Below are 14951 nucleotides of genomic sequence, written 5' to 3'. Positions count from 1 at the left end.
TACCACAGTCATCAAATTAGGGGTCTCCAATTGGTTCAAAATGCTGCTGCCAGACTCTTGACAGGAAGCAGAAAAGTTCAACCACATTGCACCCATTTTGGCAAATTCACTGGCTTCCTGTCTCTGTGAGGGCAGATTTTAAGGTTCTGGTATAAACTTCTAAAACTATTCACAGACTAGCACCTCGTTACTTAGCCGAAATAATCACACCCTACGTACCGGCCCGGGCTCTGCGTTCTCAGGTGCAAGACTATTTTGTGTTCCTAGGGTGAATAAAAAGTCTGCGGGCCACAGAGCCTTTGCTTATTGTGCACCTGTTTTGTGGAATGATCTCCCTATGGCAATAATTCTGTAGAGACTTTCACGTCCAGATTTAAGATGCATTTCTTCTCCCTCTCGTATGGCTATCATACCGGCATAGTATGGAAATATGCTTCTTATTATTTTAAATTCATTTTATTAGCAATGGAATGGGTCTCGGCCTCAATTTCATCTAAATTCTGGGTCTGTTAGCGAAGCTTAGAGCTCGCAGCTGCCGATCATCTTAGTATTTTTTCTGTGTTCCTGTTGATTTTATGCTGATGAATTATACCTTCAGTATAGTTTTTCTGGCCGACCGATTCTGCTCTTTTTCTCTCTATCCGATGTGCACATAACGTCACATAGGATTGCAGGATTGACGTCTACAGACCGCAGGGTGCCAGACTGACCGCAAGACGCCATGCTTGAAGCTAATGCAGCACACTGCAGTCTGCATTTGGAATGGACTCTGCTGCGGGAACAGGCCCACTGATGGCATGAGGCATGCTGGATGACCTCTGCCTGTGGAATAAATGCCTGTGTGGGCTTCTCATCAAATGCATCTTTTATTATGTTATGGTGTTTTGATTTTGTGTTTTCTGTTTCTTCAGCTTGTAACCGTTAGAATGGGGTAGTCAGTGGGTCACCAATCTGAGTCCAGTCTGCTTGAGGTTTCTTCCTCAATATCATCAGAGGGAGTTTTTCCCTTACCACTGCCACCTGTGTACTTGCTCTAGGGGTTGGTAAGGTTAGACCTTACTTGTGTGAAGGGGCTTGAGGCAGCATTGTTGTGATTTGGTGTTATATAAAACTGAATAAATTGAAAATTGAAATGGTAAATGCAGCAACACACCGAACCCAAACTGCTAGATCGGACCTGCTGCAATGACCTCCTATAACAATCAATAGATTTGATTGACATAAGTCAATTTATTGGGTATCATCATTAAAAGTGTGTGGCACTGAAATAAAGAGATTGGCATGGCCAGCTAAAATTTGTGATACCCCTGTATAACATCTTCCATATGAAAACCACTTATGTGTCCATCTTATGTGTTAGTATTTAACACAACTAATGCTCGACATGTTAAAATGTGAACAGAAATCACTCCATTTTAATTACATTAAATGAGGACTTTTTCTTTTAGCAACCACTTCATAGTAATATGATGCTGTTCCTGTCATTACTGTGATTAAATAACTATTTAGTAAATGGGCAAACTGCCCATTTATATTTCATACTGCTACATGGAGTTGACATTTATCGCCCCCGTGCCGACTATATGAAGATGACATTTGGTAGCAGCCCAGACTGGTGGTATGAGGACCAAATGGATGATGTGAATTAGATCTGATTGAAGTTGTTGAATTCTATTTCTGTTTCATAATTCCTATTCACATTTGAACAAAGAAAAAAAATGTGCCTAAAGAAAGAGGTGGGGGGGACCCCTAATATTCTCAACAGTTTTACATATCTGTAGCTAACTTTGTCATAAATGGTCATATTTTTTACCTCTTTTCACCCTGAATGTAAAAGGAAGAGAAAGCTCCAGCAAAGCATGCAGACAGCAAATAGCAAATCACTGGCTTTGCCTTTTCATCTGATCCTTCCATAAATTTTACAATTTATATTCCAGGTTAGGCCCATCTTCACTGTTGACTGCTTAGCAGAGCTGCACCCAAATAATTTTCCAAGTCACGCACATCTCAACATTTTGTGAAGTAACACTGAAATCCCAAAATCTGTTTCGGAGGAGTTGCACTTAAGAGATCAACTGGTAGATGGACAGTTAGATGCAGACCTTTGCCCTTCCACCCATTAGCAGTGATATGCTTGTGTTTATCACCTAGTGGTGCACTTTTCATTTCTATGATGCAGAAATGATTTAAAATAATGTTAAGAAGTCTGCCGATGAGCAGGCGAGTAACAATCCCTTTCTACAGCTCTGCTGCTGTGACTCATCGCTACTCTGCTAAATATATTTTACATGCTTACACACACTTGGATGGGCCAACACACACACACACACACACACACACACACACACACACACACACACACACACACACACACACACACACACACACACACACACACAGTGTGAGTCATGCTCCCTGTAAGTGTAGCTCATTTGTCAGGCTGCCATGAACCCAAACAGGAAGGAAAGAAGCTAAAATCTATATATGTTTGCCCTCCTTCCTACCTGACCCCCAGAAAGGAGAGATGACACAAGAAGTGACCGATTTAAAGCAGTAAACAGGCAGAAATGTTGAGTTTTGATCAAAGACACTTCTCTCTCTCTCCCTCTCCCTCTCTCTCTCTCTCTCTCAGAGCACAGCTGTTAGCGACACCACTGCTGGGCACCAAATTTAGCCCAGCTGAATACATGTTGTCATGCTCTCACACACATGCACTGTATTACGCACACAAACCAACTGTTTTGCCAGTTTTGGTCAGAGGACTTGGTGTGTTCTCATGATTATCTATAAAAACTGCATGTGAACTCACACAAACTGTATGAAAAAAGTGTGTGTGTTAAACCCACGTGTGAGCGGATTCACTTCACCAGTTCGAAGGATCTGGGCTGTTACTATCCCACCCATGGAAACCAATAACGGTTAGCCTCCCACAGATCAAATATGTGACACTTGTGGGACTCAGTGTTTCCGAGACAGAATGAAAATTTAAAGAGCCGGTGAATGAGAGATCAAAAGAGACAGAAACACACAGAGAAAGGACAAGAAGATGAAGAGAGCCAGTATGATGCTTGCACCATTTCCAGGAAACCTAGATTTTAACATAAAGCCCTTCACTAAAAAAAATGTTTGAAATCATGTCTATACTTCTCGAAAAAGATCACCTTTGGCTTAAACCTTAATATGCTATGTCAATCACTACAGAATTGATGGTCAGAATTTTAATGTTTTTCTGAGCAACGTGCTTCCTGGAAGCAGCTGAAGTGGTGCTGGCAAGAGATGGATGACCAGAGGGCTGGTTTGTGACAGCATCCTTCTTAGTTTGAACTTCCCAGTAAGTGAAATCTGATCTCTCCTCATCAGTAATGATGAGATGTAAATAAACAGCAGAACACAGTGCTCAGTTGGTGCCTTAAATATATCAATGACCCTCCACCCCCACCCCCGCCGCCCCAAAGTAACACCTTCTTTCTCATCGACACAGTTCCACATAGCCACAAGTCAGAGCTGCCCAATTATCTGCAATCAACAGCCTGTCCCACAGGCTCCCAGCTGGTGGAACTCAACTGTTGACCCTTTTGACAAGATGCTTCTCGAACATGCCAGAAATAATGCTTTATCAAGTGTGTTTCACTTCCTGATTAAAATTCTTCTTTTGCAATCAGTCTCAACAGTTTGCTATTTATATCTTCCAAAAATCATGCATGCAACAGGAAAAGGTTCATTACAACAACTTAAAATTGGTCAAACTAAAGCATGGAGAAAACATTGTTACGGTATTGTATGTGTTATTTATGGACTATAACATCAAAGTGATTTAAAAACCTTACTTTTAGTCATCTACTAGTTATTAACTAAAGGTACCCCGACTTGTCGACTGATGATTTTTATTATTTTGCCCAATTTTACTTTCCAGTAGGGCTGTGTATTGGCAAGGACCTCACAATACAATATGTACTGTGATAAATGGGCTATTGTGATGCACTACAATATATACATATTGTGAAACTGCAATACACTGTGGGATTTCCTGCAAATAAAAAAAAATTGACAATACAACTTGTGTACCACCTGGACAGTGTAATATTTACACTTTATCACATTACAAAAAAGGTCCATTAACAACAACAACAACAAAAATAGCAACAACAACAAAAAATAGCAACAACAATAAATGCATGAATTATTAAAAGCAGTAAAGATTGATTCCAAACAATTCCATTTTTAAATTTCTGTTTTAGCTTATTAGACCCGTATTTGCATTGCAGGATCACTGATCAAACTGAAGTGAAAGAAGCTATAAAATTATACAAAGATAAAGTTACTTGTATAGCCTTGCATTTCTTCCACAGTCAGACTCTTTTCCTTCTAGTCTCTCCACCCCCCCACCCACTTCATTATTTTCCATCTTCCATTCTGACTCTTTTCAACATAACTGCCTCTTCTCTGCACTTGTTTACCTCAATCCTTTGTGCACTTTTGTAGATATTTGTCTTTTGTTGCACATCTGATTCTCTCATTATCTCTTCTGTCTCTCATCATACCTGACTCAGTTGTGCACATGTGGCCTTTTAAGGCAGAGCGGTAAACCTGCAGGCTTGATATAAAAGTAAATTACCAGCATGAATATGAATAATCATTACAAACAAGTTTTACAAAGTGACAAAGATTGAAATTGAACATTAAAGTCTGATATGTGAACCGAGCATTAACACTTCTGCCTTATGTGCCCATCTTTGCCTGCTTGCTATGACAACCTGCCACGTGTGGTTCTGTACTCACCATGGGAAATAGTTGATCCGTACCCGGTTCTTGTAAACCACTATGCCAGCGGACGTCACCCCAATGAGAATCTCTGTGTTTCTCTGGTCCTGGTGGAGGAAAACAGCAGAATGTCTGAAGTCATGAACTTTTTGAGTGAGGATTGGAGGGTGGACACAAGACATTATCAAAACATAGGCAGTAATAACAAGCAGGAACAGAAGAACAAAACAGGTTAAACCAAAGAAAATACAAAAATAACTAGGACTGCAAGCACTCATATACGGGCCCTCGTTCCGCGCGACCGCCTACCCAGAGCAGTGTGTTCTCTTGTGACCAGATGTGGGCATGTGCGTACAGGGGCAACCACTCATCCCACAGTTCAAATTTCAAGCAAATCACACAATGCATGAAGGAGTTATGACATGTTGATGGTTCATCCACTAGGGGGCGCTCAGTGTACAAACAGAGGGGCTGGGTGTGTTCAGGGGCCAACCGTCATCATACATGTGAAGTTTCAAGTCAATCAGGCAAAGCATGAAGGAGTTATCATGACTTGATGTTCCATGGCAAAGGGTCAAAATGGAGACACCATAGCGGCCACACCCTTCAACATAGAGATAAGCTTTCGATAACTTTTGGTCAGTATCATCTTTGGTTGCTGTCAAAGAAATTTGAAGTGCATTGGACAAAATCCCTAGGAGGAGTTCGTTCAAATACAACATGTGGAAATCATTTCAAAATGAGTAGAAAATGCAAAATGGCCGACTTCCTGTTTGGCGTAGACTCATGGTGCAAGAGACTTTTTTGTACATCTATGCAAGTCACACATGTGTACCAAGTTTCATCTCCCTACTCCAAAAAAACCCCTATGGGGAGGGGTTTTGGAAAGTTTCAAGGGGGCGCTATTGAGGCATTTTGCCCTGCCCACGGGCGATGCCCCTATGAATTGTAAGAGGTTGTCGTGCTTGACCTGTGTTTCAATTTTCATGATGATGTGACAAAATTAAAGCTGTCAAAAGGAAGAACGTAATTTCATGGCGAATGGGCAATATTCGGCACGCCGCCACACGGATACCGTTACTCGTAACTTCACGGCGATCATCGCCTACATTCACCAAGTTGTTCTGCATGTTTTAGAAGTGGAAGGAAGTTGATGGGGTTAAATATGTGACTTCAGTACCTGTTTAAGTATAATGTTCATATGGCGAAGGGTCAAAATGGCGGCACCATAGCGGCCACACCCTTCGACATACAGAAAAGCTTTCGATAACTTTTGGTCAGTATCGTCTCTGGGTGATATGGAAGAAATTTGACGTGCATTGGACAAAATCCCTAGGAGGAGTTCGTTCAAATACAACATGTGGAAATCACGCCAAAATGAGAAGAAAATGCAAAATGGCCGACTTCCTGTTTGGCGTAGACTCATGGTGCAAGAGACTTTTTTGTACATCTATGCAAGTCACACATGTGTACCAAGTTTCATCTCCCTACTCCAAAAAAACCCCTATGGGGAGGGGTTTTGGAAAGTTTCAAGGGGGCGCTATTGAGGCATTTTGCCCTGCCCACGGGCGATGCCCCTATGAATTGTAAGAGGTTGTCGTGCTTGACCTGTGTTTCAATTTTCATGATGATGTGACAAAATTAAAGCTGTCAAAAGGAAGAACGTAATTTCATGGCGAATGGGCAATATTCGGCACGCCGCCACACGGATACCGTTACTCGTAACTTCACGGCGATCATCGCCTACATTCACCAAGTTGTTCTGCATGTTTTAGAAGTGGAAGGAAGTTGATGGGGTTAAATATGTGACTTCAGTACCTGTTTAAGTATAATGTTCATATGGCGAAGGGTCAAAATGGCGGCACCATAGCGGCCACACCCTTCGACATACAGAAAAGCTTTCGATAACTTTTGGTCAGTATCGTCTCTGGGTGATATGGAAGAAATTTGACGTGCATTGGACAAAATCCCTAGGAGGAGTTCGTTCAAATACAACATGTGGAAATCACGCCAAAATGAGAAGAAAATTCAAAATGGCCAACTTCCTGTTTGGAGTAGACCCATGGTGCAAGAGACTTTTTTGTATGTCTATGCAAGTCACACATGTGTACCAATTTTCATCTCCCTACTCCAAAAAAACCCCTATGGGGAGGGGTTTTGGAAAGTTTCAAGGGGGCGCTATTGAGGCATTTTGCCCTGCCCACGGGCGATGCCCCTATGAATTGTAAGAGGTTGTCGTGCTTGACCTGTGTTTCAATTTTCATGATGATGTGACAAAATTAAAGCTGTCAAAAGGAAGAACGTAATTTCATGGCGAATGGGCAATATTCGGCACGCCGCCACACGGATACCGTTACTCGTAACTTCACGGCGATCATCGCCTACGTTCACCAATTTGTTCTGCATGTTTTAGAAGTGGAATGAAGTTGATTGGGTTAAGTATGTGACATCAGGACCTCTTAAAGTAAAAATAGGACATTTCCCGCCACCACCGGGGGGCGCTATGGCGCAGGTGGGAACTTAAGATATGTAGATGTTGAGGGCGGAGCCCTCATCATGTCCAGTAAGTTTGAAGGATCTACGATGAAGTATGTGGGCGTGACAGCCGTTCGAAGTGAAATGGCGTGCTCCAAAAAGCTCGCCAAAGTTTGACGACCCCTAGCAGCCACGCCTTTTGACTTAATTAGAATCTTTTGATAACTTTTGATCACCATTGTGTTGTGATGATTTTGACCAAATTTGAAGGCAATCGGATGAAATCCCTAGGACGAGTTCGTTCAAATGTAAGTAGTGGAAATGGCCAAAAATGGCAAAAATTTGCTCAAAATCTAAACTTAAAACGAAAATGGCCGACTTCCTGTCGATATTTCACCATGACAGTAAGAGACTTTTTCATGCATCCTGGCATGGTAAATGTGTACCGAATTTCGTGAGGCTACGACGAAAAAAGCCCAATGCGGAGGGGTTTTTGAAAATTTCTAGGGGGCGCTATTTCGCAATTTTTCTGCGACCATGTGCGACGCCCCCAAAATATCGAATTTCAGATCTGGCTGGACGACTTTGGAAAGTTAGGTGAATTTTTGAGCATGGGAAGAGGCCGAAATTTCGATTTCAAGAGTGAGAATAATAATAATAAATAATAATAATAATAATAATAATAATAATAATAATAAACAGCGCAATTACAAAAGGGTCCTCGTAGGACGTTGCCTACTCGGGCCCTAATTAAGCTACTCAATCAGCAAGCATATGACCGCCCAACGGACGCTGAATGATCAGGGCTATGTGCTGTGAATTTTTATGAACAAATATCCTTGCTAAGTTTAAATATACTTCTGTTTATTTTCACCAAGATCGTTACGATACAGGAATAAGGCCTTAGGACTTGTTGATAAGTTTCAGCAGGGTGTTGCAGTGCGTTTGTTTGTTTTGTAGGGAGGCAAACAAGATCTCGTTTCCCAAATTTACCTACTCATTTGTGGACAACTTAGAGGGGGTTTAAGCCCTAAAGCCCATGGAAAATTTCTGAAAATTTCACATTTATACTTGTGGCAAAATGGATGAATCCTTCCAATGTTGTGATTTTGGGGTATCAAACTTTTTAGTTTAAGAGAGAGTGTGTGAAATGTTTCAGAAGTGTGGACCTTTGACTTGTTTTTCAGATTTGTATCTCCCCAATCTTATATGCATTTGACTTTGCTTGGTAAGTGGTACTGTAAGTGATGTCATGAAAGAGGAACTTGGTCTTGAACTTTAATTTGTGATTTTAGCTAAGAGGATGAAGATACAGGAAATGGTTTATGTTTGTGTTCGAAAAAGCTAAAATGATAGAGCTTCCAGAACTATTGTGCATAACATTGGGTGATTCGCATCCTACCCAGAGGTACAGCACCATCATACTCTGAATTTTGGGGGATCCTAAAGAAAATTCATAAAAGAAACCCCATCTTGCAAAGGTAGTCCATGAGCTCAAAAACATAAAACCATGAACTCAAATACTTTTTTCTTTGAGTGAGTGAGTGAGTGAGTGAGTGTGAGAGAGAGAGAGAGTGTGAGTGTGAGAGAGAGAGAGAGCGAGAGAGAGAGGAGCTGAAAAGGTTTACGTCATTATATGACACACAACAAACACAAACACTCTGCATCTAGGGAAATGATCAACACAGTCATGTCAAAATGGACAAGCTTTAGCAGACACCAAATGGATCCTTACCCTTGCATAGTGCAGTTCTACACCGTAGAGTTCCAGCGTGCGAGCTGTGTTTAGATAATTAAACTCTGACTGGGCAGGAGATAGACCACTGTGGGGGGGTACAAGAAGAGAGAAGGCACAGATGGGAAGATATGTAAGTAGAATAGCATGTGTGGCAGGAAATCAGAGCTATGACAGGGCAAAGAGACAGAGAGAAATGGCTGCTAAAAAGAAAATAAAAAGACCTTGATTCCCCCCCCAAAAAAGCAATGTTTTAACTGTAAATTTGGTGAACCCAACTGTGTCATGAAGCAGCATTTTTTTATGACCTCACCAGCATGTAAAGTGGAGTTAAAGGGACAGCTAACAACGATGCAACATTTTGATTGTAATATAACCATAATAAAAACTGGTCAAAGAAAATATCACAAAGTGGTATAAGATTAATCTAGGATTTGTTTAAGTGTTAAAGCAAAGTTGTTGGGTCAAAGTGTCAATGGTTCCATCATACTTATGCCTTCTTCTCCGTCTATTGTCACCGCAGCAACTCATCTTCATACCAACATCAACTGGTCAAACGATTTGCACAATCGCACATTACATTAATGCATCACATGCACCCATTCACACACACGTCAGGGTGCTGCCATGCAAGACACTGACTACACAACGGACGCAACCTGGGAATTAAGGACCTTGCCCAAAGGTCCTTAGTGATTTTCCGGGCAAATGAGGGTTTGAACTGAAGATCCTCTGGTCTCAAGTCCATTGCTTAACTACTAGACCCTCACCACCAATTTCTTGAGCAACTAATATTCTTGTCATTTTTGAGTGTGAGTGTGTGTGTATATATATATATATATATATATATATGCATACATACATACGCGTGCGTGTGTGTGTTTGTATGTAGAGAACAACTCCCAGTCAACAAGAACTTAGTTTAAGTAACTGCTCCAGGCTTTTTCTTTAACTACTGAAGGAGTACTGTCAATATTGAAATAAAATGCTTTGTGATAATTTCTCAATTGTTTTCTTTTTCTTTAAATAATCTGCAAAAGTAAGTCTGGAAATGTGTATGTACATATGCCAAACTGTGGTAGACTACCACCTCATTTTGAGTCAGGAAAAACACTAAGAATGACTTAACAACTCTCCAACTGTTTCATATTATTTCATAGTGTTACTCCCTGTTTGTGGCTCGTCTGTTCCTGGCCATATTTATCTGTATCTACTGTGACTGAGTCACTGTACTCTATTCACAACTGCATACATGTGTGTCTGTGTTTCTGTACCTGTGCTGCTGGTGATGCTTGGCAACCTCTTTATGGAAGTCTTGTGAAGGGTTGGAAATAAAGCAGTATTCAGAAAGGTAGCCTGGGGCATGCTCTGTTTCACTGTAGTCCCCCAATTCAGCTGCAGAGAAAGCTCAAAGTCAATGAGTGAACAAAAGAAAGGCTTTCACAAGAAATAATCAGGCGAACCAGATGCAGCTACACAAGAACTTGATGTTCACATGAAATAGCTTGTTATATTGCATTTAAACTCTTGATTAGACAAGCAGTGTGTAAAGTTCATCAACAAAACTACAGTGTTTTTTTTTGTTGTCACTGATCCTTAAAAGTACAAGTTGACACATTTTAATTTTACTGTCTAAGCAAATTGCACAGGTTGACTGCCTCACAACACACCACCACAGTATGGCTGTTCAGCACAGAGCAGCTTCATTTTACAAGAATTTCATTGCTGTGACTCTGGAACATCATAACAATTATGAACTAGTAATCAGTTTTAAACAACAGCTGTGTGTTACAAGAAAATTATAGAGAGGCCAAAAGTAATCAAAGACAATGCTGAACAACTGACATGCAAGACTGAATGCTACAATGATGAAATCCCTCTGTTACAGTCTCTTGTTGACAAGAAAATTTTCAGTGACCTGTTCAAGTTGCATTTTAGGTTTATCAAACCAAAATTTCACCCTGTGATATACAGAACTGGCAGGCTGGTTTGACAGGCAAATTTTCTATACAACAGAAAAATGACAACTGACACCATTTATCACTGCCAGAAACTATAACAATCAGCTAACAAGCTTCCAAATTTCACACGGTTCTTGTACAATGTTGATATATAGTTTGTTTCCACAATTTGATTATTACTGCACATGAAGTGAATACTTAAATAATTTTGGAAGCAAGTGCAGCTTTTCAAATAGGCAATATTTGTTATTATTGACATAATCAATAACGATGTCTATCACACAGGGTGCAATTTTCTATCTCAGGTTTCTGTGCATGCTTAGCAGTTTGGCACAGCACCACAGCACACACATGTATGCATGAACTAATCAAACATAGGAAATAAATGTATATTTTAGGCACACAGCAAACTTCTTTCCCTCCCTTTCTGCATCAGCCACAGATGGGAGAACCTGTGCAGTGCAGAGCACAGCTCCTGCTCATGTTTCACTCTGTGGGTACAGCTGCACATGGTAATGCATATGCTGTGCTCTGCAGTTCTTCTGAAATGCATTTCCACATTTAGTTGATATAGCACTGTGCTGCACTGATAAGGCATGAGCACATCGTATCATCGTGTAGTGAGTGGCAGGCTGAAGTGCAAACTGGGGGTCAGAAACTTGATAGTAAGAATGAAAATTCAAGTTGAGTAAGACAGTACAACAGAGCCAGCACCACATGTACCTCTTTTTTCCAGGCTTGGCAACACTAGTGAACACTTTGAAAAATGTTGTACATATAGACTGCATATTTTTCTTTTGTGAAATAAACAAAATTTTTGAATATTTGTGACATAACTGTTACACCACAAAAACGACATTTTTGAGTTCTCTCGAAACGAGACTGTGCCGTTTAGAGGTGCAGAACTTCCAGGTGATGTAAAAAATGAGCCCACAGTCAACGAAAATAACAGGAGCCAAAAAAAAAAAGAAAAAAGAAAAAAGAAAGTTAAAAGCCCTGCTTTGAGTTCAGACATAGCCACAGACCTCTTTGGACCTTACATGTCCAACTTTGTAAAAGCTTTTGAATCTTGATGTTTTTCATTCAGGTCTTAATGTTTGAGTAGCAAATTTTAAAATGAAATCGTCTTGATCAAATGAGCAAATAATTAAAGGGGTCCTACTGGACAAAATAAATTTTTATCTACCTTTTACATTTTAATGTGTTTGGTGGTTAATGTTAAACATCTCTGAAGTCCACAGTTGCTTGAGCATTTTCACAGACATTCTCCTGTTTGAGACATCTGTGATATGTATTTCACAATCATACAAAAAAAAAAAAAAAAAAATCCTGTCTGCAAAGTGCAAACTGCTACATTACACAAAATATAAAAAATAAAATACAATACACTTTGTAGTCATGCTCAATGCATTCAAGATGTTGCATTTTTGCTAAATTCATAGGTTACAGAGTTTTTTTTATAGAATATTTCTGTAAATGTTCTTAATGAATGATGTTTTATGTTCCTGAGCAAATTATATTTTTCTGCTCTATGTGCCTAATGATGTATTTCTTGTACCAAAAAAATTTTAAGCAACTGATTTTGAATAATCACAAAGCTTGCAATTGGTTAGATTTTTTTTTTTTTCATTGGCCAACAGCTCTAACAAATGATTATGTTTATTTATTAATTTTTTTAATCTAACTGCTCATATAATATTGTGGAGTTCAGAAAGATATCTCTCTGTTCTCTTGCTATCAGAAACTACATCTTCTGCATTCGGAAAAACAAACATTTCTCAAGAATGTGACTGCTGACTCACTTGGTGCAACATTTAAAAATGCTGATGTCTTAGAAAGCAAACGCTAGAGAACCACACCCTACTTTTTTGGAATCAGGCTCCAAACTTCTCAATCCCCCCTCGTATACTCGAGTATAATATATATCTGTTTTGTTTCCCCTCTTCAAAAGCCCTTTTTTTTTTTTTTTTTTTTTTTAAACAGGTGTGACTTAATGCTGTAAAACACAATATATGGACAACGCCAAAGCTACCTTATCATGTCAGGACTAACTTATGAGAATTATTGCTTTTTTATTCACTGACACACCATATACTTTTGATAAATTCTGCCAATGGTGAACTTTCCTAAAACAAAACTCCAAACTGAGTTAACACTTTTGACCTCAAGGCTGACCTCAAAGGTCATGTAACAAAGAGAAAAGTGATATGACTTAAGGCTGGATCCCCCCCCCATCTCCCATGCACATCCTCACATTGCAAGCTACTACTGTGTGAAGGTCCACTGAAATTCATGAGCAGTTTCAGATGAGTTGCACTTAAGTGTAACATCAAACAGTATGATGCATTAATTAAACAAACAAAATTCAATTATTTGCCTTTGAAGATGTCAGCAAACATTTATTGGTCATCTTCATATGTTGTGCTACCACTGTGTGACATTTCACTGAAATCCAAACTGTTTAATAGAATTGCACAAACAGGACAAATGGACAAGTAAACAGATTGAAGGACATGGTAGTCGCCCCCACCCTTTCCCCCTGAGCCAACATTTATGTTTGGAGGAAGTCTTATTAGCAATTTTCAGGCAGCCAGTGATATGATTCCAAAATCTGTGCAGCTTTCAGGCTCTTCGGAGACAAAGAGCTTAAATTGAATCCCAGCAGCCATTAGCTCACTAGCAAGGAGTTGAAGCTCAAGAAAAGCATCCCTTCACATAAAAGGCCCAGAGATTAATTCACAAGCCAGAAGCCTGAGCACAGTGACCAAAGAATCGATTCCAATTCGCTTATCTACCAGCGGCTACATCTATTCAGAGAGAAATGTACATTATGCACAGTTAACAGAGATCATAACTATCTGCTAAAGGTGGTCCGGCTTGTTTGGTAGGTCCGATAAATGGTTTGGCCGATTGCCGGTCTATGTACAAATCTCCACTAAATAATAACCTGCCAATTGTGCTGGAGGGGAGACCAGCTTCAACAAATTTATCTAACTTTTTTATTTAACCTTTATTTAACCAAGTTAGTCCCACTGAGATCAAGATATCTTTTGCAAGGGAGACCTGGGCAATTATAAAGTTTCCAATTCACCTAACCATATTCTTTTATTATTTATGACATTATTCTATGTTATGCTGTACTAAAGACACTGAGTTCACTCTACTTCGAGCCATAATTGTGTCAGCTATAACCCCTGGCAAAAATTACGGAATCACCGGCGTCGGAGGATGTTCATTCACTTGTTTAATTTTGTAGAAAAAAAGCAGATCACAGACATGACACAAAACTAAAGTCATTTCAAATGGCAACTTCTGGCTTTAAGAAACACTGTAAGAAAAAAGGAAAAAAAAATTGTGGCAGTAACGGTTACTTTTTAGACCAAGCAGAGGGAAAAAAAATATGGAATCACTCAATTCTGAGGAAAAAATTATGGAATCATGAAAACAAAAGAACGCTCCAACACATCACTAGTATTTTGTTGCACCACCTCTGGCTTTTATAACAGCTTGCAGTCTCTGAGGCATGGACTTAATGAGTGACAAACAGTACTCTTCATCAATCTGGCTCCAACTTTCTCTGATTGCTGTTGCCAGATCAGCTTTGCAGGTTGGAGCCATGTCATGGACCATTTTCTTCAACTTCCACCAAAGATTTTCAATTGGATTAAGATCCGGACTATTTGCAGGCCATGACATTGACCCTATGTGTCTTTTTGCAAGGAATGTTTTCACAGTTTTTGCTCTATGGCAAGATGCATTATCATCTTGAAAAATGATTTCATCATCCCCAAACATCCTTTCAATTGATGGGATAAGAAAAGTGTCCAAAATATCAACGTAAACTTGTGCATTTATTGATGATGTAATATGTAATGACGATGTAATCAGCCATCTCCCCAGTGCCTTTACCTGACATGCAGCCCCATATCATCAATGACTGTGGAAATTTACATGTTCTCTTCAGGCAGTCATCTTTAGAAATCTCATTGGAACGGCACCAAACAAAAGTTACAGCATCA

At 39.8% G+C, this 14951-nt stretch overlaps 1 protein-coding gene across 1 annotated transcript in view; it reads right to left on the bottom strand.

Annotated features, from left to right (window-relative positions):
- Positions 1-14951, bottom strand: part of ptpn4a (protein tyrosine phosphatase non-receptor type 4a) — a 213514-nt gene that overhangs the window by 76308 nt on the left and 122255 nt on the right. Inside the window, exons 8-10 of the mRNA XM_034186241.1 lie at positions 10246-10366; positions 8972-9059; positions 4780-4868 (exon numbers count right to left, since the gene is read on the bottom strand). Of these exons, the coding sequence (XP_034042132.1) occupies positions 4780-4868; positions 8972-9059; positions 10246-10366 (298 nt within the window). The remainder of the gene's footprint in view (positions 1-4779; positions 4869-8971; positions 9060-10245; positions 10367-14951) is intronic.

Source organism: Thalassophryne amazonica, chromosome 14 (genome assembly GCF_902500255.1).
Source record: "Thalassophryne amazonica chromosome 14, fThaAma1.1, whole genome shotgun sequence".
In the NCBI taxonomy this organism is placed as follows: domain Eukaryota; kingdom Metazoa; phylum Chordata; class Actinopteri; order Batrachoidiformes; family Batrachoididae; genus Thalassophryne; species Thalassophryne amazonica.
Note: the sequence above shows the minus strand (reverse complement) of the source record. Positions and strands in the feature narration are given on the sequence as shown.